Source organism: Myxine glutinosa, chromosome 9, assembly GCF_964187855.1.
Source record: "Myxine glutinosa chromosome 9, kmMyxGlut1.1, whole genome shotgun sequence".
In the NCBI taxonomy this organism is placed as follows: Eukaryota; Metazoa; Chordata; class Myxini; order Myxiniformes; family Myxinidae; genus Myxine; species Myxine glutinosa.
Window position 1 is genome coordinate 30,451,790 of NC_136269.1, and position 21,048 is coordinate 30,472,837.

A 21,048-nucleotide genomic window follows, 5' to 3' on the forward strand; every position below is an offset into this window, starting at 1 on the left:
AGATGGACGGGCAAGGTGGGTCGACAGATGGACGGGCAAGGTGGGTCGACAGATGGACGGGCAAGGTGGGTAGACAGATGGACGGGCAAGGTGGGTAGACAGATGGACGGGCAAGGTGGGTAGACAGATGGACGGGCAAGGTGGGTAGACAGATGGACGGGCAAGGTGGGTCGACAGATGGACGGGCAAGGTGGGTCGACAGATGGACGGGCAAGGTGGGTCGACAGATGGACGGGCAAGGTGGGTAGACAGATGGACGGGCAAGGTGGGTAGACAGATGGACGGGCAAGGTGGGTAGACAGATGGACGGGCAAGGTGGGTAGACAGATGGACGGGCAAGGTGGGTAGACAGATGGACGGGCAAGGTGGGTAGACAGATGGACGGGCAAGGTGGGTAGACAGATGGACGGGCAAGGTGGGTAGACAGATGGACGGGCAAGGTGGGTAGACAGATGGACGGGCAAGGTGGGTTGGCAATAATACGACCGCAGAACCAAAAATATTAAAGCACCCAAGCCAAGGATAAGCTGTTTAAAACTACAGGCCATTCAGCGATCTGACTCATTTGGAAAGACACGACTTAACGTGCGTTCATTCTGAGGAGCTAAGCCTCGGTCGGAGGATGCTTTGTGAATTCTAACCACAACTCAGGCTTATTCTTGAAGACGAGAGCTCGTCAGTGAGGAAAGAACTCAGTAATCAGCCCCAGGACCCCAAACTTCATGGGGCCCAAGACGCAGCTCCTGTGGGTTCAAACACCATATATTTCGCGGGCCGAGTCGATTAGCACGTCGCCTCTACCCCACAATAAGCCTTCACACTGAGCGACCGGAGAATCGCGACCCAAGCTCACGCCCGGGACGAGTCGGAAACATGGGACTCACCTCGCGGGCCCGGCGCGCAGAAAGAGGCCGCTCCCTGCACCGGCCGTTAGCTACGAATGCGCATGCGTGTGAAGTCAGCGGGCTGACTCACGCGTTGAGAACGTCACAGGAGTCGGCTTCTGCGGCTTGAATGACAAAAATGTGGTAAATGTGGCAATGAATGTTAGAATGACAAAAGGTGCACGTTTGAATGAATCATCTGTCATCGGTCATTTTCCCCCCCGATATGCCATAAAAGAATGTCTGAGAAAGAATTACTGCCGGCGTCGCCCGAAATATATACAACGTGACGTCATTCCGCAGACACGTAATTACGTTTGCCTAATTCTTATAGGATGTGTAATATTTTTTTATTACTCAACCTAAAATTTATATAAGACAAACGGGCGTTTTTGCCATGAATTACGTCGGCAACCGCAAGTAATTCAAAACCGGTTCAAACCGCTCTCGCAAGTAACGTGATCGTGTCACGCGACCGGATGTGGTTCAAACTGCTCTCTCAAGTAACGTGGACGTATCACGTGACCGGATGTGGGTGTATTTGGATTTTCAGAATCGAGTTAAACGTCGTTCGACGGGTTTAAATCTGCTTTAAAACTGGAAGCGCATTTTGCGGATGCATTTCCAGTTTGTGTTTTGGAATAAACCTGTTAACGCTTGTTCTTCAGTACAAGTAACAAGGTAATTGGATAATTCGCCGCCGCCACTCTGTCCTGTTTCACGGCAGCTATAAACTGTCATCCTGGTGTTTCACAAGCAGTTGCTATCTGGTTATTGCATTAGTTAATACATTTCCGGTTGTCTCTATGGCACCCTCTTTTTTTCCGTTTGTTTCCTCTACTTCTTCTTCTCCTACTTCTTCTTCTTCCTCTCTTGCTTCTTCTTCTTCTTCTTCTTCTCCTTCTCCTTCTTCTACTTATCCTTCTTCCAGTGGATGCTCGAGTGTCCCAAAGCAGTTTCTTGGTCCTGATGTTCATCATGTGGTCTAAATAACCTCTCGGATGCTCTGTAAACTCTTCCTTTTTGCAGATCATGACTCAATAGGCAGACAGCAACTGCATCACTCTGTGCTGGTCTTGAATTGATTGATACTGCTCGGATAAAATGAACTCTTCTTCGATTCATGGCAAATGTCTTAGTCTCACCCTGTTGCTTTGGAAGGATTATCAAATGGGAACCCACCTATCTGTTTCCATGTGCAGCCACTGCAAAAGGTTCTATGTCTTGAACTCTAGCTGCACTATCAGTGTCAACCATGACCTCTCCTGACATGATCATCGATTTTTGTATGCAAAAAATGGATGAGAACTTCCTACAATCATAACTACTCACCACATACAAGGCATTAAAAAAATATCTCGATGGAGTACTGCTTTCCTCTATGGGCTGGGGCCCCAGCATCCCATCTCTTTATTGCTCCTGAACTTGTGGAATCTAAAGCTCTTGACGTCATTGCATATCCCGTAATTAGACCAAATCACAATATGTGTTACCGTACTCCCATGACAGGTTGGTGCTCTTTATTTTTATTTATTTATTTTTACTGCCCCGCCTCCAGTCTAGCTCCTCGTATCTCAGCCTTCCGATCCTCCCCAGCTCCTCCAGGATGTACACGTCCTTCCAGGATCCACATCCTGGTTAAACTCCCAAAATCCAGACTTTCCACACATCTCCACTGTATGTTCCTCTTTTCTCCCATTTATGGAATCATCAGACCCCACCCAATCATTTGGGGCTTGAAGTTGATGGTCAGGGTCAGGGGTTCAGACGGGAACACTAACTGGCCAATCCACGGCTAGGGTCCTTTTAAGCTCTTACCAACTGATTGAATGCTACACTTATGCAGCTATAGTATTTTGTACTACTTATGGGTCCATTCAACTGGTTTTGGCCAAACAAAGATCGTGTACGGAGAATATTAATTGTTTTAACTGGAAATTATTTTTTATATATGCTGGATTAAGTATTATGCACAAACAATTTTTGGTAATTTAAAAATGCAGGAAGGTGTATGAGCATCCCATAATCGGTTGGAATAATTTTCACAACGGATAATTTACCTTTGATGGGCCACTCATAGTCATAGAGATCACTAAGGTGTTTCCGAAGCGGTCCTCAGGGCAAAACATTGGAATTTTCCAGGCTGCCAGCACACAATTCTCTACTCTGTTGTTATTTATTTATTTATTTGTTTATATATATATACACACACACACACAATGCAATATTTAAGGTGCACAAGTGAGTGATAGCAGATGATGGGTCCGCTGGCCTAATGGTCTCTGAAGGATGGTGTACTTACTACCCCACGTTAAGCGAAAAGCAGGGTTAAGCAATTGGTTCACTCTGTGTACAAATGTGAGTTTATGATCAAGGAACAACTTATTTGAATTGAATGATATATTTTGAACACAAATCAGAACATGAATCGGAAAAGGAATCTGTAGTGCGCAGAGAGAAGTGAGATTTTTTTCTACTCTGTCTGCATGTCTGCCAGTCAAGGAACATTGAAAATCATTCCAAACATGAAACTTATTGTTTTTAGGGACATCATAAAGGACACAAACAGGTACAAAGAACTAATGTAACACGTTGCTGCATAAACGGCAGTAAACGTCTGAAATTTTTGTTTCTACACCCTTTAAAGTCTCCATTTTATTTTCATTGAATTATATACTTGAACACAATGAACGCAAATCGCCTTTTTTGCACTTTAAAAACCCCTCGGCTTAGCAGTAGTTGGACAAAATGTTTTGTTTTTTTTCCAATCAGATTTTCCACTCGCAGACCCCGCCGCCAATGTCCTTTTTTCTCAAGTCTGCATGGGGTAAGGTGTTGCACTTCTATGAACTAATGAACTCTCATGTGGTATAAGCAACACCTTGCCTGCGATGCACTAGTCAGACCCTTTATAGTCTGGTCAGGAATCAAACCCAACCGCAACGATACAAGGAAGTACACTAATCTTGAGCTATCCTTTTTGGCTAATAAAATTAATCCCTTCGTCAATCTGTATCAAATGCCTTGATGGCACGTGTACACGTCATGCCTAGTTCGAGAGAAGCCATTTGGTGACTTTTTCCATTTGAAAAACCATTTGAACAGAATTTTCAAGTGAATTTTAATTTGGTAATAATGAGAACGCAGCCCAAATGCTTCCTCTGTTTTAAGCTCGTGTCACACATACGCAAACAATCAGTCATCTCGTGCAATTTTTGGTGGTTGATGAGCAGGTGAGATTGCAAGTCAAACTTTTAAGAATGTCAAAGTAACTCGGGCAAAACCATTCCAATTCGTAATGCTAAATGCAGTCTGACCGCAGTGGAGGAAGCGCAGCAGATCAGGCCATGAACGGAGCATGTATGTTGGCATGTTTCAAATATTTTCCATGGTTTCTTCTCAGCAGCACCCCATTCCAAGTTCAGTGTCGCTTTATGATGAAAATTCTAGCGCCTCTACATTTTCACATTTCCTTTCCACTGTGCTGTATATAAACTCATGGTGTCATCCAGCATGTTGCAGGACATTACATGTTCATCGTATGACTTGGCTATGCTTTCTCAAGTTACACCTTTACATATTTAAAAAAACAAAACAAAAAAAAAACTGCTTTTCTTAATTTTCAAATGTTTGAAGTTGACCACACAATAATATCCTGGGTGTCCTTTTGAAAGAAATATCTTGCAACTACAGCCCAATCAGCCTGATCCCAATCATCGGAAAGGTCATGGAACAAATCATCGCTTCTGATATTAAATCCTTCCTCTTCTCCAATGGCTTGATCTCGGATCATTAATTTGGATTCAGACCAGGCCACTCTACTCTGGACATGCTGCTTCTGCTGTCTCAACAATGGATGGAGGTCCTTAATGCCAAACAGGAAATCAGAGCTGTCTCCCTTGACATATCTCATGCCTTCAATACGGTCTGGCACCCCGCCCTGCTCACCAAACTCTCCTCTTATGGTATCCATGGAAATCTTCATGCATGGCTTGCAGACTTCCTCTCTGGTCACAGTCAACGCGTGGCTCTAAATGGCATTCTCTCGTCTCCCTGTCCAGGCTGGAGTTCCGCAAGGCAGTGTTCTGGTCCCTGTGCTTTTTCTGGTCTTCATTAATGATCTCTCCGACTCTGGAAAATCCTCTATCTTTTTGCTGATGACTTCACTCTCTGTCGCTCCATATCTCAACCCTCAGATCAGCAGGCAGCAGCCTCCTCACTCTCTGCAGACCTGGATAAAATCGCAAACTGGTCAAACAAGTGGAATATGTCTTTCAATCCTGACAAATCTCACAATCTCACCTTGTCTTTCTGAAAAGACCATCTGGAAAACCCTCCCATCTACTTTCTCAACAACCCACTTGAAGAAGTTCTGTCACTCAAGCTTTTGGGTCTCACTATATGCCATGATCTTTCCTGGGAAAACCACATTTCCAAGCTGGCCTCCAATGCCACTGGCGACTCGCGACTCCATCTGGCCACAAAGCTGGCGACTCCATCGTGTGAAGTCCTTTCTGGGCACCACTGAGCTCCTCACCACATACAATGCTTTCATCCGCAGCTAAATTGAATACTGCCCTCTGGGCTGGTGCTCCTGTCTCACACCTAGCTCTGCTTCTCACTGTAGAAATCAAGCCTTTTAGAATCATTGGTATCTCCCGTGATTAAGCTGGTTCTGAGGGTCTCTCCCCCTCTCTCCCCCTCTCTCCCCCTCCCTCCCTCTCTCTCTCTCTCTCTCTCTCTCCCGCTCTCCCTCTCCCTCTCCCTCACCGCAGGCGGGTTGGCGGTTTTTCTGTCTTCTACTAGCTACTCTCCGACCAAGTTCCCCCTACTCTAACTGTGCTCCGTCTCCCAAATATTTATGTAGGACGCACAATATCTGACAGCAACCCTCTTCTGGTGAAACTGCCAAAATCAAGACTCTGCTCATCTTCACTCTTTCATTCCTCTTTTTTCCTGCCTCTTGAACAAACTCCCACACTCTCTTCAATCCCACTCCTCCCCCCAGGTCTTCAAAACAGCTGTTCACTACCATTTCATATCTTCCCCCATCCAAACCTTGATCTTTTCTATCCCTGTTAAAACACCTCAAATCCACCTTTCAAATTCCGTTTTCTTTCCTGAAAATCCTCGTAGTGTCCATTTGTTTATACCGTGTACCCCACAGCAGCCCTCTCCCTTCCACAGATCTCCTGATGTCCTTGTTCTCTACTGTAGTTTTGCATTCCTTTCCTCTCTCTCCCCATCTTGTCTCTCGCTCCCTCTATTATATGTTACATATGTTAGCTCTTACGCAAGCCTTGGCTTAGTATACAAAAAAAAGAAAAAAAGAAGAAGTGCCGAACCAACTTGTCATGGCAGATCGACTTTCAACTTTATAACGTACCAGCAAAAGCACCCTTCACTTCGCTGACGGATTTAATTGAAAGACAACATGTTGTACTTCACAAACATTCTGCTCTATTCACCCTATCATTTGCCTGAGGTCATTTTCCATGTGCTTGGAAGTTAGCTAACATTGGAAGGAAGTTAGCTCGGAAGTTAAGTTCGTCAACCATACTTGCTGCTCATGCATGCCGCGAGTAAAAGTCACATCCTCATCGCTGTGAAGCTCCGTGTTCAATGCTTTGGTTTGAACCTCTGCTAAAAATGAGTGAAACGAAAGATTTTGAAAATTTCTAATTATTCTCACTCAAATTTCAACATCACTATAATTTAAACAACTTCATAATAGTAATATTGTCAAGTTGTTTAAGCTTTCTTTATACAAGATTATTTGTAATACCGGATACCACTGTGTGGCGCTGTACGATACACATTTCCAGAGAGAGCATTGGGGTCTTCCCCCCCCCCCCCACCTTGAACCCCCTCCTCCAGATATGCTACCCTGACAGAACCCGTACTTGGGCTACTCTTGGGCAACATGCAAAATTTGGTTGGATTTGGTTCAGTAGTTTTTTAGTTTTTGAAGCGTAAATAAACAAACAAATAAACACAAGTTGAACTTTATATATTAGATGTGAAGTGCGTTGGAGAGAATTTAAGTGTCATCAATTCATGATTTTTACACAGCCAAACATGGACACTGGACAGGATTCATTTGTGGAGACAATATGCCACGGTTATTTCTGTGACCCAGCTGCCTCGGTGCTTAAGTTGGGTTCCAATAATTCTCATTTGATTCCTGCCTTAGTGACATGTCGTGCATCGTTAACCGTTTATACACGTGTGAAGTTAATACTCAATTAAACGTACCATAGCTTTGACAGAGTGTCTGTGATACCGAAGCAGGTTCTTGGCGTGGGTTATGATGGGTGGTTTGCCGTTGCCTTCCCAGCAGTCAGTCAGAGCAGGAATTTAGAATTTGTGGCCGGTGATAACTCGCAGACTCTCCGTGAAGGACACCGTGGGATCTTAGCGTCCACCAACTAATGCAGGTAGACGGGACTCCCAGTTTAACGCCCATCCGAGGGACGGCACACACATTGATGAATCACCCTGCCAGTGAAACAGTTTATAGCTGAGTTGGGATTCAAACTGAGGATAGACAGCTTAGAGGCGAGTGTGCATGTGTCTCAGCTAACCTGCCAGACCGAAAAGTTATCAGTTTATCACTGTAACAATCCAAATAGCCAATTGCTTAATCTGGTGTGTGTGTTTGTGTGTGTGTGTGTGTGTGTGTGTCATGCAGCACGTGTTATGGGCAGCCAAGATTCTGTATGGATGGCCTCATCTCCCAGCAGCTGGCAAAACCTGCTGCACAAGGAGCTTGAGGTACTGACGGATGAGGGCCATGTGTACCGAGGCTGGCTTTACACCGTCGACCCTGTTTCTGCAAGGTAGATATATGCACCGACCGTTTTCCGGCAGGGATTTCTTGTGGGCATGTTACCCAGTCATATTTAAACACCTTCAGTGCATGGTATGCTTTTGAAAAATTAATCAAATTGACATATGTGGGAAAATTACACGGCCAGACCAGGAATCGAACCCAGGTCCTCTGGTGAACCGCACCAGGGCTCCGCCATCTGAGCTATCTGGGCGACCCTGACCAAGCATTCAATTTTCCCACACATATGATTGCCACTCTCTTTCCGTTACTGCTTCCGGGGCACTCGCTGCCAACCATAGGAGCACCAACGGCCTGCTCACGAGAGGGTCTTCCTCGATCTTCCTTTTTTTTTTCGTTACCTCGAAAATTCCCCCCCAAAAAATCTTCCTTTTTTATTCCTCGTTTTCTGTACCTCAAAAACCCAGATAGCTCAGATGGAAGAGCTCTGGTACGGTTCACCAGAGGACCTGGGTTTGATTCCTGGTCTGGCCGTGTAATTTAACCACATGTCAATTAATTAATTATAATCCTGTACATTTTAAAAATATTTTTAAATTATTATTTTTCGAACAACTGCACTTTCACATGTTCTGAGCAGAAACAATAAGTACACGTCACAAAGAGCAGTTGGAACACACGTCACAGGATGCGCTTTTACACTTCACTTCTCTTTTTCAACCTTGCGTACTAGTTACTCTATTGGTCTATCCCAGCAGAACTATTTCATTAAAAGTTATATAAGTAGCATTTATAATTATTAAGCTGTTGTGCTATATTCTGGGAGGAGTGTTTTGTTCACGATAACAATAACAAGAAGACTTCATGCGGAGCACGATACTTGCAAAATCCGCCCCCCACTCCCAATCAAAAAAAATTCCATTGATACAGCAAATTGTCCATTTCATAAAGATTAAAATTGACAATCTTGATCAAAGCTCGGGTCAACAGGAAGAAAAGTGACGATTTTTCAGATGAAAAATGATGATTTTGTAAGGTTGACCTTGAGTTGACCTTTGACCTTTTGCCCTCAAATAGTTAGTTTCCCTATTTAGTTACTCAATGTGCAAATGCTGTTAAATTTTCATGTGAATCGGATGAAAATTGAGGATTTTAAAGACGACCTATGTTGACCTCAAAAATAGTTAGTTTTCCTATTTAGTGACTCAATGTGCAAATGCTGTTAAATTTTCATGTGAATCGGATGAAAATTGAGGATTTTAAAGACTTGACCTACGTTGACCTCAAAAATAGTAGTTTCCCTATTTAGTGACTCAATGTGCAAATGCTTTTAAATTTTCATGTGAATCGGATGAAAATTGAGGATTTTAAAGACTTGACCTATGTTGACCTCAAAAATAGTAGTTTCCCTATTTAGTGACTCAATGTGCAAATGCTTTTAAATTTTCATGTGAATCGGATGAAAATTGAGGATTTTAAAGACTTGACCTACGTTGACCTCAAAAATAGTAGTTTCCCTATTTAGTGACTCAATGTGCAAATGCTTTTAAATTTTCATGTGAATCGGATGAAAATTGAGGATTTTAAAGACTTGACCTATGTTGACCTCAAAAATAGTTTCCCTATTTAGTGACTCAATGTGCAAATGCTGTTAAATTTTCATGTGAATCGGATGAAAATTGAGGATTTTAAAGACTTGGCCTATGTTGATGTTTTGGCCTATGTTGATGTTTTGGCCTATGTTGACCTCAAAAATAGTTGGTGGTTGAATTCAGTGACCATATATGTAAATCCTCTTAGAATTTCAAGTCAATCAAATGAAAATTAGTGATTTTAGAAATTTGGCAAAGTTGGTGACCTTTGGCCTATGTTGACCTTTTGACGTTTTGACCCCAAAAACAATAGGCTTCTCAATTGGGATGACCTATACAGCTTGGTGAAGTTTCGTGACGATCGGTAGGCCGGTGACAAACAGACAAACAGACAGACAGACAGACAGACAGACAGAACCACAAACGCAACCGACCAATATACTTGAAAAATCTTCGATTTTGCAAGTAATAAGATGTAGTAACGAGATGGACGGTACATGATTGATTCATGCACATGGTGCAAGGGATTCAAACCTATGATCACATCGACATCAGATTAATGCCAAAGAGGTTAGTGCAGACATGTTACCCAATTAAACAACAAACCGCTGGATGTGCCAAGCAGATACATGTTAACCACTCATTGTGTGCCAAAGAGTCATCACAAGGTGCGTAGTCAAACACTCTCGTATGAACACTCACTAACGTGCATTGCAAACGGCGCATTCGTAGCAAGCCATTGAATGTTTGTCGTTGACCAGAGGTTTGTGTCTCGGCTCCCCCAGTCTCGTGCTGGTACGCTTCGAAGGTGACGACGTCGCATTGCCCGAGGTTCAGGTCGTAATGGGACACGCCGTGAAAAATGTCAAGACGTTGGACGCTCCCCTCGATAACGCCGAGACCACGGAGTTGGAGATTCGGCTCCGGAACCTCTTCCTTCCCACGGAACCAAAGCCACAGGACCCGGCGGTGCTCAAGAAGCATCGTCGAAGCCTCAAGACCTGGCTGGAGCGGCATCACATACCAGTAGAGGAAGAGGAAGAGTCACTGTTTGTGGCGGGTGCACTTGTACTGCATCCGCCGTACCGGCCGTGTGATTGTAGTAGCACCAATGAAATCGTTTTGCAGAGAGTGCAGGAGTTCATTCGAGGTTGGTGGGAAAGTATCGATACGTATGAGGGAACTGAAAAAAAACAGTTATGAATATCAATATCATGAAGCTTAATTTTTGTTAAAATACTCTTTACTTTCAGCGCAGTTCTTCCTGGTTCGTTCATGTGAGGTGCATTTTTTTTTTGTACATGTTGGAAATTTACCGTAGATGCTTTTGATTAAAAGCAATCACTGTGCTCGTTTTGTTGGATTTTATTTTTTACTTCCGCCACTAAAGGTGGATGGAGGTTATGTTTTCACCCCTGTCTGTCTGTCTGTCTGTCCGTTTTTCTGTCTGCGAGTAGTAGTCAGGGCCCTTAGGGATATTTTTGGGCCGTTTGGTTCAAATTCTTCCAAAAGCACCAAATTTGGCCCAGATGTTGCCCATGCCATACTCTTTCGATTTTTGACGGGCGCCAAAATGCCCCCCCCCCGGGGGGCCCCATATTGGCGAAATACTAAAAGGCCGCCCCCCGAATTAGAGGAAAATCAGTTAAATAACCAAAAGGGTTGGAATCATGTATGATACCACTTTTCAGGGGTTTTCGAGGTCGAGGAATCCAATTAGGATGTTATTTTGATGATTCGAGGTCAAGGTCAACCCTCAAGGTCATCTTAAAGGTCATTTTTGAGTCAAACATGTCGGTTTTTGAGTTTTTTGTCAAGATTTACGCGAGGTTCACCATTTTATGTTTCTGGGTTGGGTAATCGAACTCTGACCTTATTTTTGACAATTAGAGGAAATATTTACATGTCTATTTCCTAATTTTCAGGCATATGCAGTTCATCAGTCTAATTACAAAGGTACGGATTTTGATGTTTTATGAACTGTATGCCATATCCTTATGTTTAACTTTTGTGCGATCATGATCCGGGTTCATGTATACATGATTGTATACATGTCATAAATATGACGTCATAGGTCATGTGACCTGGCGGCCATATTGGATTTTATGAAAACCTTAAAAATGGATCCCTGCCTTCATTTTTCGATCGATTCATTTTGAACTTTGACCACTTATAGTACACCATGTGATTGGATGCATATCCTAATTATGACGTCATAGGTCAGGTGACATGGCGGGATGGACCGGTATGGTCCCCGGATCATACCGCCCTTGGCGCCCGTCAAAAATCGAAAGAGTATGGCATGGGCAACATCTGCACCAAATTTGATGCTTTTGGAAGAATTTGAACCAAAATATCCCTAAGGGACTATAGGATATCTCCAAAAGTTAAACGGTTATAAAATTTAAAAGTGATTCTTAAACATTGAGAGATGGGTCCGAAAACTATATATAACACGATATTTCAAAAATTTAAGCACGGATTCAGATGATTCTTAGTGGACACGTCGGATGTGTGACAAGGACTAATTGGTTCGATTTTGGTGAAGATCTGGATATGAGAATTTTTGATTTAAAAAAAAAGTGATTCTTCACCAATGAGAGATATACAGCATGATATAGCATGGTATCTCAAAAACTTGTGAACGGATTAAGACAAAACTTGGTGGATGTGTTGGGTACATGACAATAACAAGTGGATTAGATGTTGAGGCAGATCCAGCCTATTAATGGTATACAAAATGTAAACACTTGGAATATGTATTTTGATCCTGACAAATCTCACACTCTCCCTCTCTCACCCCCCCCCCCCCCCCCACTCTCTCTTCTTCTCTCCTTCTCTCCCACTCTCTATCGCTCTCTCTTTCTCTCTCTCTCTCTCTCTCTCTCTCTCCCTCTCTCTCCCTCTCTCTCCCTCCTTCTCCCTCCGAAAGGTCAGTCCTGCAAACCCTCTCATCTACTTTCTAAACAATCCTGTTGAGGAAGTTCAGTCATTCAAACTCCAAGGTCTTATTATCAGCCATGATCTCTCTTGGACAAACCACATTTAAAAGGTTCCATCCAAAACAGCTGCCGACAGGGCATCCTCCATTGTATAAAGTCCTTCTTTGGGCACACCTGAACTCCTATCCGCCTACAAGGCCTTGATCTGCAGCTTGATGGAATACTGCTCCCCCCTCTGGGCTGGCTCCCCTGACTCAAACATTGCTCAGCTTAACACAATGAAAACCAAGGGTTTCAAGATTATTTGAATCTGAACGCGATGAAGTTCAGTCTAACACCTTGCCATCGCAGACAGTTCAGTGGTCTCTGTCTTCTACCACCTCCTTTCTAGCCTTGCACCCTCTGCTGTTTCAGATTTTTTTTCCCCCCTAACGCCACCCTCCCCCAGGTTCTGCAGGGCTCACACGGTCCACCATCAACCCCCTTCTGAAATTATCTAAATCCAGGATCACTGCTCACCTCCACTCATTTGCTGCTCTCTTTTCCCCACCTGTGGAACCAATTCCACATCCTCTTCAATCTCCTTCTTCCCTGCATGTCTTCAAGACAGCTGTTTATTTATTTTTTTTAATTTTTTTTATACAACATCGAGGCTCGTGAAAGAGCTAACATTAATCACACAAAAAGTCAAACCGACACAAACCGACACATAAAACACAAAATAAGGGGAGCAGTAGACAAGATGGGAGAGAGGGGGAAGGACACAAACGCAACATTTGAGAGCAGGGACATCGAGAGAACTGTGAGAGGGAGAGGGCTTGGGGGGAGGTGGGAGAGGTATAAAACATATGGACACTGCAAGGACTTTCAGGAAAGAAGTTGGAATTTCGAAAAAGTGTATCTGGGGTGAATTAGTGGGGGTAGAAAAGATCAAGGTTTTGGATGGGGGATAACAGATGGTGGTGAACAGCTGTTTTAAAGACCTGGAGGGAGGAGTGGGATTGAAGGGAGTGGGGGAGTTTGTTCCAGAGGTGGAGAAAAAGGGAATGAAAGAGTGAAGGTGAGCAGAGAGCCTAGATTTTGGCAGTTTAACCATAAGAGGGTTGCTGGCAGATCTTGTGCGACCTGCAGGAATATTTGGGGGACAGAGCACAGAGAGAACTGGGGGAGCAAGGCCGGAGAGGAGTCGGTAGAAGACAGAAAGGCCACCAAACTGTCTGTGGTGAGTGAGTGAAAGGTCATCGGAGTTAGCTTCATCACAGGAGATTCCAATGATTCTGAAAGCTTTGGCTTCAACAGCGTGAAGCCGAGATAAGTGTGAGGCAGGAGCACCGGCCCAGAGGGGGGAACAGTATTCTATTGAGCTGCGGATGAAAGCCTTGTATGTGGTGAGGAGCTCAGGTGTGCCAAGGAAGGACTTCGCACGACGGAGGATGCCCAGTCGGCGACTGGCTTTGGAGGCCAGCTTGGAAATGTGGTTTTCCCAAGAAAGATCATGGCAGATAGTGAGACCCAAAAGCTTGAGCGACAGAACTTCTTGGAGAGGATTGTTGAGAAAGTAGATGGGACGGTTTTCCAGTCGGTCTTTTCGGAGAGACATAGTAAGAGTGTGAGATTTGTCAGGATTGAAAGACATGTTCCACTTGTTTGACCAGTCTGTGATTTTGTCCAGGTCTGCCGAGAGTGAGGAGGCTGCAGGCTGCCGATCTGAGGGATGAGGAATGGAGCGGCAGAGAGTGGAGTCATCAGCAAAGAGATAGAGAGGATTTTCCAGAGAGTCAGAGAGATCGTTGATGAAGACCAGAAAAAGCACAGGGCCCAGAACACTACCTTGGGGAACTCTAGCCAGAACAGGAAGGGGCGATGAGAGAAATCCATTCAGGGCCACACGTTGACTACGATCAGAGAGGAAGTCCACAAGCCAAGCGTGGAGATTTCCATGGATACCATAGGAGGAGAGTTTGGTGAGCAGAGCTGGGTGCCAGACCGTATCGAAGGCATGTGATATGTCAAGGGAGACAGCTCTAATTTCCTGTTTGACATTGAGGACCTCCATCCATTGCTGAGACAGCAGAAGCAACATGTCCAGAGTAGAATGACCTGGTCTGAATCCAAATTGATGATCGGAGATCAAGCCATTGGAGAAGAGGAAGGATTTGATATCCGAAGCAATGATGGATTCCATGACTTTGCTGATAAATGGGAGCAGGCTGATTGGTCTGTAGTTGCAAGGATCTGTTTTTGCACCTTTTTTGTGTAAAGCGGTAATGTTTGCTGATGTTTCCAATGTTTCCAAGATGCTGGCAGATGACCTTGAGCAAAAGAGAGGGTGAAAAGAACAGAGAGAGGGTGAGATAGAGCGGCAGAGCAGGATTTTAGGACCCGTGGGCTGATGCCGTCTGGTCCAGTTGCAGAATCAGAGTCGAGGTTTGACAAAAACTTCTCCACCTTGTCAGGAGAGAAGGACACAGAGTCCAGGAGCAGTTGGGTTCGACTGGGTAAGGTGGGAACAGAGAGAGATGGGTTTGGGACACAAGATTTTAATCTCAGTTTACCATCTCAGATCATCCCCAATCCAAAACCATTATCTTTTCTACCCTTGTTAACCCCCGCTCCCCACGCCAGTCTCTCCTTCTTCCAAATTTCCAGTTTTCCCTTCTGTATCTATATTGTGCACCCCAGGCATCCTTTCCTCCGCCCCCCCCCCCACACCCCTCCATTCTTCCCCACACCCATTGGTTATCCATCTCCATCTGTCCTGGCCTTCGGCTCTGCTGTTGGTGTTTCCCTCTCTCTCTGCTGTTCCTTTTATCCTGTTGCGTCCTGATGTATTTTGTGTACAGAGTGGCCACAACGTCCCTCTGCACACAGTTCGAATCTAGTTAGAATTTATCTGTATGCTCCCCTACATTCTCTGCACAAATATGAATTTTTCTCCATGTTCTTCTGGGCATCTTCTTCCATGTTGAGGGTTGGAGGTCATAAAAGCAGCCTGACAGCTGTTTTGAGGTCTTCTACTGTTGTTAGGTGGAGATGAGAAATTTCCTCTTTCACAATGCTGTAAAGCGAGTCGTCACATGTTAAGTCCGGACTTCGAGGAGGCCACACTATCTCAGATCCACGTCGAATCCATCCACTGAATTTGTCGTCGAGACATTCTCTAACTGCGAGAGCGTAATGTGCTGGTGCACCATCTTGTTGTAGGATAGCTGTTGTCTCGAGACCTCTCATGCAGTTGTGGAACAAACCACGTCTGAAGCATGTTCAAATAAGCAGAGTGATTGACACCTGTATCGAAAAAATATGGCCCTATGAAGTGATCTTCTGAAATTTCTGCCCACATCATGACATGAGGAGGATGCTGTTCAATTTCCTCATAAAAATGAGGATTTTCTTTTCACCAAAAATAAACATTACTGGATCGATTGCTGAGGTAAATGGCACACTCGTCTGAAAAAAATACGCTTCGTCGTGTTTTTTTTTTTTTTTTTTTTTAATACAAGATCGAGGCTCGTGAAAGAGCGAACATTAATCACACAGAAAGACAAACCGACACATAAAACATATAACATCGGGAGCGGTAGACAAGATGGGGAGAGAGGGGGAAGGACACAAACACAACATTTGAGAGCAGGGACCGAGAGACATGGAGACATCGAGAGATCTGAGAGAGGGCGAGGGCTTTGGGGGAGGGGGGGCATGGGAAGGGGGCGGTGGGAGAGATATAAAACATATGGACACTGCCAGGACTTCCAGGAAAGAAGTTGGAATTTCAAACAAGGTGGATCTGGGGTGAATTAGCGGGGGTAGAAGAGATCAAGGTTTTGGATGGGGGAAGATAAGAGATGGTGGTGAACAGCTGTTTTAAAGACCTGGAGGGAGGAGTGGGATTGAAGGGAGTGAGGGAGTTTGTTCCAGAGGCGGGAGAAAAGAGGTATGAAAGAGTGAAGGTGAGCAGAGAGCCGAGATTTCGGCAGTTTAACCATCAGAGGGTTGCTGGCAGATCTTGTGCGACCTGTAGGAATATTTGGGGGACAGAGCACAGAGAGAGCTGGGGGTGCAAGGCCGGAGAGGAGTCGGTAGAAGACAGAAAGACCACCTACCTGCCTGCGGTGAGTGAGTGAAAGGCCCTCAGAGATAGCTTCATCGCGGGAGATTCCAATAATTCTGAAAGCTTTGGTTTCAACAGCGTGAAGCCGAGCTAGGTGTGAGGCAGGAGCACCGGCCCATAGGGGAGAACAGTATTCCATTGAGCTGCGGATGAAAGCCTTGTATGTGGTGAGGAGCTCAGGTGTGCCGAGGAAGGACTTCGCACGACGGAGGATGCCCAGTCGGCGACTGGCTTTGGAGGCCAGCTTGGAAATGTGGTTTTCCCAAGAAAGAACATGGCAGATAGTGAGACCCAAAATCTTGAGCGACAGAACTTCTTGGAGAGGATTGTTGAGAAAGTAGATGGGAGGGTTGTCCAGTCGATCTTTTCGGAGAGACATAGTAAGAGTGTGAGATTTGTCAGGATTGAAAGACATGTTCCACTTGTTTGACCAGTCTGTGATTTTGTCCAGGTCTTCAGAGAGTGAGGAGGCAGCAGACTGCCGATCTGAGGGAAGAGGAATGGAGCGGCAGAGAGTGGAGTCATCAGCAAAGAGATAGAGAGGATTTTCGAGAGAGTCAGAGAGATCATTGATGAAGACCAGAAAAAGCACGGGGCCCAGAACACTGCCTTGGGGAACTCCAGCCTGAACAGGAAGAGGAGATGAGAGAAACCCATTCAGGGCCACACGTTGACGACGACTAGAGAGGAAGTCCGCCAGCCATGCGTGGAGATTTCCATGGATACCAAAGGAGGAGAGTTTGGTGAGCAGAGCGGGGTGCCAGACCGTGTCGAAGGCACGTGATATGTCGAGGGAGACAGCTCTAATTTCCTGTTTGGCATTGAGGACCTCCATCCATTGTTGAGACAGCAGAAGCAGCATGTCCAGAGTAGAGTGACCTGGTCTGAAACCAAATTGATGATCAGAGATCAAGCCATTGGAGAAGAGGAAAGATTTCATATCCGAAGCAATGATGGATTCCATGACTTTGCTGATAATTGGGAGAAGGCTGATTGGTCTGTAGTTGCTAGGATCTGTTTTTGCACCTTTTTTGTGCAAAGCGGTGATGTTGGCTGATTTCCAAGCAGATGGCAGTTGACCTTGAGCAAAAAAGAGGGTGAAGAGAACAGAGAGAGGGTGAGATAGAGCAGCAGAGCAGGATTTTAGGACCCGTGGGCTGATGCCGTCGGGTCCAGTTGCAGAATCAGAGTCGAGGGTTGACAGAAACTTTTCCACCTTGTCAGGAGGAAAGGACACGGAGTCCAGGAGCAGCAGGGTACGACTGGGTATGGTGGGTACAGAGAGGGATGGGTTTGGGACACAAGATTTAGAGGCAAACACAGAGTTGAGGCATTCAGCTTTTTCACGTGCGGAGTCAGCTGTGTAGCCGTTTGAGGTAAGGGAGGGGATGGAGGGGGAACAAACACCAGAAACGGATTTGACCAGACGCCACCAGGATTTGGAAGAGGGAGACAGATAAGAGAGTTCGGTCTTGAGAACGGAGAGATATTGTTTCCTGGCTCTCCTGAGGGTGGACACACACTTGTTTCGGGCTTTGTGAAAGGAAATGAGATTTCCTTCCGTTGGATTTGCTTTCCAGGAGACGAAGGCAAGTTGTTTCTGGGCAACAGCCTCACCACAAGATTCCGTGTACCATGGACGGGAGGAAGGGTATGACAACTGAAGACGAGATGGGATAAATCTGTGCATGAGAGAGAGCAATTTACTTTGGAAGAATTCCCAGGATGAGTTGATGTCAGAGGTGGTAGAGATGGGAGACCAGTCCAGATGATTGATGGAGACCAGTCTATTTAATGGTGGGAAATCACTGCAGAAGAGCTTTGCTCTAAATCAAGTCAAATCAAGGACACTCCCTGCTGAAGAAGCCTTCTTCTCCCATGCCCGCATCGTGTCGCGTGTAGGAGCTGGCTTATCGAACCTCTGCGAAAATCTTGTCTTTATGTCTTCAAAACTTGCTCCTTCTCGTGCGCGGTCGTGAACCCAAGCACAAGTAATCAGTCTCTCTTCTATCGTGTACTCACTGGTGTCCGTCATGCTGAAGCCGTACCTGGAAAACAAATAAGTAACAGAGGACACACTATTATGCATAGGGACTTTGTGGCCACTCTTGTACGAGTCTTTCACGAGCCTCGACTATGTATACAAAAAAACCCCATAAATCTATGCAGCCTGGTGGAGGAATGCGCTCTACCGAGTGTCGTACTTGTTCATTTTGCATAAACAAATTGCAGAAAGTTGCAAATCACATTTTTGGCCCAGTGCAATGAATATGTGGTATTGTACACTTGGTGCAATGTACAGTGCGGGTCCTGAGGGACATGAGCCTGATTACTTGTATTGCGGAGGAGTTTTGAGGCATCGGGGTGTGCAGGTGCAGATGCAGAGATGGAAATAGTATGAGGAGAGAGGGGTCGACTGAGACTGGTGGATTGGTTGGAAAATTCTCCTGGAGCTTCGAATTCCCGATCGGAACAAGCTTGCCCCGCCTGTGCCCGGGGCGTCGGTCCGTTTTGCCTATGTGATCTTTGCTCCGCCTCACCACCTACAGAGATGTTCTATCTCCTCCTACCTTGCACCACTATTTATCTTCCTTGCTTTGGAAGATTTATTATTTAGCTTTATTATTTACTATTTATTTTTTACTATTTTTATTTATTATTTTATTTATTATTTTATATTTAATAATTATATTTTATAAATAAATTTAATAAATATTATTTAATATTATTTAAATTATTAATTTAAATTATAATTTTAATATTATTTAAATATTATTTTATATTTAATATTATTTAAGAAATAAATATTTAATAAATTTAATAATTTTTATATTTTAATTTTATAATTTTATTTTTTATTTACTATTTATCTTCCTTGTCTGTTCCTTTGGCTCCCTGGCTATTTTGAACCCCCCCCTTTGTTTAGTTCAGGTCCTTGGCCACAGTGGGGAAGGGTGTGTTAAAGTTCTGTTTAGTGAGTGTTCAGTGTTGTCTTTATGTTCAGGTTCCATATGATGTGCGTTGCCGCCTTGCCGGATTTGTTAATTATGTACCATGTTTAGAATTGTCATTTTATTTTCATTGTCATCCGGTCCTTATAAACCCAATCATTACTATAGCCAACAGTGGGACAATTAGTTAGGAAAGGAGGAGCTGGCTGGAAAATTGTTTGGCGTAGACAGACTGTCCCACCCAGTTTGGCCTGTTACACCACTGACTACACCGTTCACCTGGTGGCCACACCCAACACGCACGTGGTGGCACTCTACATGCTCCCGTGCGTGCCAGCACACGCAACAATATGATTGCATGAAATTACAATTGTTAACATTTTTATCACACGTCTCCACTATAATGTTCCAAACATCAGCCTTGGAATTGCCCTCGTCAAATGGTGTTTTGCTTCCTGGTAGTTACCTATGGGATTCATCCTTCACCTAGTTACCAAGCTACCAATAAATGTTTACATAGCTACCAATAAATGTTTTTACCATAGCTACCAGAACAAGACCAAATGAGAATGGCTGTTGATCAAAAAGCCTTGGGTGGTTCCCTCAACACATCTGCAGTTACCTCGTTACATGAATTAACATCCTGAGAGTGTGGTTTGGAACATCATTTCAAAAACAGCAAGTTTGGTAAGTTTGACCTCCGTTTAAAAAAAGACTGTACATGTCATGGTGGAAATTTGTGAGAAACCTAAAATAAAAACTCTTGGAGGGTGCGGGGTTGGAATCCCACCTCTGCGAGTACGTAATATGTAGATTCAATTTGTGACACGTGACCACCCATTCGGTGCACTTCGCGCCTTGATTAGTATCATGAATCACGTGATGTTTATTAACGACACCGTTTAATATGGAATGGTTGGCTTCGCAAGCGCTAGCTAGCTGCTTAGTACCTGAACACATATCCCTGTTTATGGCCGAAAATTACAAAATTCTCACCAATCAATTTCTGGTTAGGTCACAGCTCACAGCCCTGACTGATGTCATTCCCCAGCTCACTGTAAATAACTAATGGTAACCACACTGGGAGAGTCTGCCCAGCGAGATGGATTCGGTTGTAAACCTCCGTCCTGGTGCTACATCGGGGACCAAGCCATTTAGGCGGTGTGTTGTACGCTCAAAGCTCGCAGTCGCATGCAAATAAAACCCAGCCGAATTATCGTACGAGCAAACGAGCATATTTCCTGGTGTAAAAAAAAAATGAGGAAGAAGAAAAGGGAAGATTTAAATGACAACGCACGCAGGGAGTGGCTTGGTGCGATCGCTACGTGCGTCACGTACGAAGCTTGCCGTATGGCGAGCTGACGTCATCCGCCATCGGCCACCATGGCGGCGAGGTCTGCGTTTCATGCGCGAAGGCGCCGCGGCAGCTTTCACGGTACGATTATCTGCTTGGGCCGCACATTTGAAGATTGATGTGCTCTCTGTGAAAGGTTGAATGTGCCAATGGTACTGGAGAGATTGTCCGAGGGGATCCGAATGGATTTGTTACTCAACAGCTGTTTTGGTTGGGTAGAGGGAGGTTTTTCAAATTTTATTTGGAGATTTTTGTGTACAGTGCGCCTGCGGGTCCCTCCTCCCCAATGTACAGTGCATATGAGGGTATCTTTGCTCCTGTACGGTGCACAGTGCACCTGGACGTCTCTCACCTCCCCCACGGTGTACAGTACAGTGCACCTGGACAGCTCTCACCTCCCCCACGGTGTACAGTGCACGAGCGT

At 44.8% G+C, this 21,048-nt stretch overlaps 3 protein-coding genes across 9 annotated transcripts in view; 2 read left to right on the forward strand and 1 right to left on the reverse strand.

Annotated features, from left to right (window-relative positions):
• Positions 1-1,119, reverse strand: part of LOC137435504 (ADP-ribosylation factor 6) — a 32,013-nt gene extending 30,894 nt beyond the window's left edge. For 2 of the 3 annotated variants that reach the window (XM_078784222.1, XM_078784221.1), the window contains exon 1: positions 885-1,119. The gene's annotated coding sequence lies outside the window, so the exon portion shown is untranslated. The remainder of the gene's footprint in view (positions 1-884) is intronic. The other variant, XM_068129354.2, reaches the window with a different exon arrangement.
• A 254-nt stretch (positions 1,120-1,373) lies between these two features.
• GEMIN6 (gem nuclear organelle associated protein 6) lies at positions 1,374-10,615 on the forward strand. Of its 3 annotated transcripts, XM_068129351.2 has the most exons (4): positions 1,390-1,565; positions 7,222-7,321; positions 7,576-7,723; positions 10,052-10,615. In XM_068129351.2, the coding sequence occupies exons 3-4, from the start codon at positions 7,584-7,586 to the stop codon at positions 10,467-10,469; spliced, it is 558 nt and encodes a 185-aa protein (XP_067985452.1). In that variant the 5' UTR covers positions 1,390-1,565; positions 7,222-7,321; positions 7,576-7,583; the 3' UTR covers positions 10,470-10,615. The 3 variants fall into 3 exon arrangements, with proteins under 3 accessions (XP_067985450.1, XP_067985452.1, XP_067985451.1); XM_068129349.2 differs by lacking the exon at positions 7,222-7,321 and having other exon boundaries at positions 1,374-1,415; XM_068129350.2 differs by lacking the exon at positions 7,222-7,321 and having other exon boundaries at positions 1,401-1,565.
• Positions 10,616-20,598: 9,983 nt separating this feature from the next.
• ATL2 (atlastin GTPase 2) overlaps positions 20,599-21,048 on the forward strand; it is a 91,812-nt gene continuing 91,362 nt past the window's right edge. For 2 of the 3 annotated variants that reach the window (XM_078784224.1, XM_078784223.1), the window contains exon 1: positions 20,639-20,705. In XM_078784224.1, coding sequence (XP_078640350.1) covers positions 20,654-20,705 — 52 coding nt within the window. In that variant the 5' untranslated portion in view covers positions 20,639-20,653. Of the gene's footprint in view, positions 20,706-21,048 lie in introns of all 3 variants that reach the window. The other variant, XM_078784225.1, reaches the window with a different exon arrangement.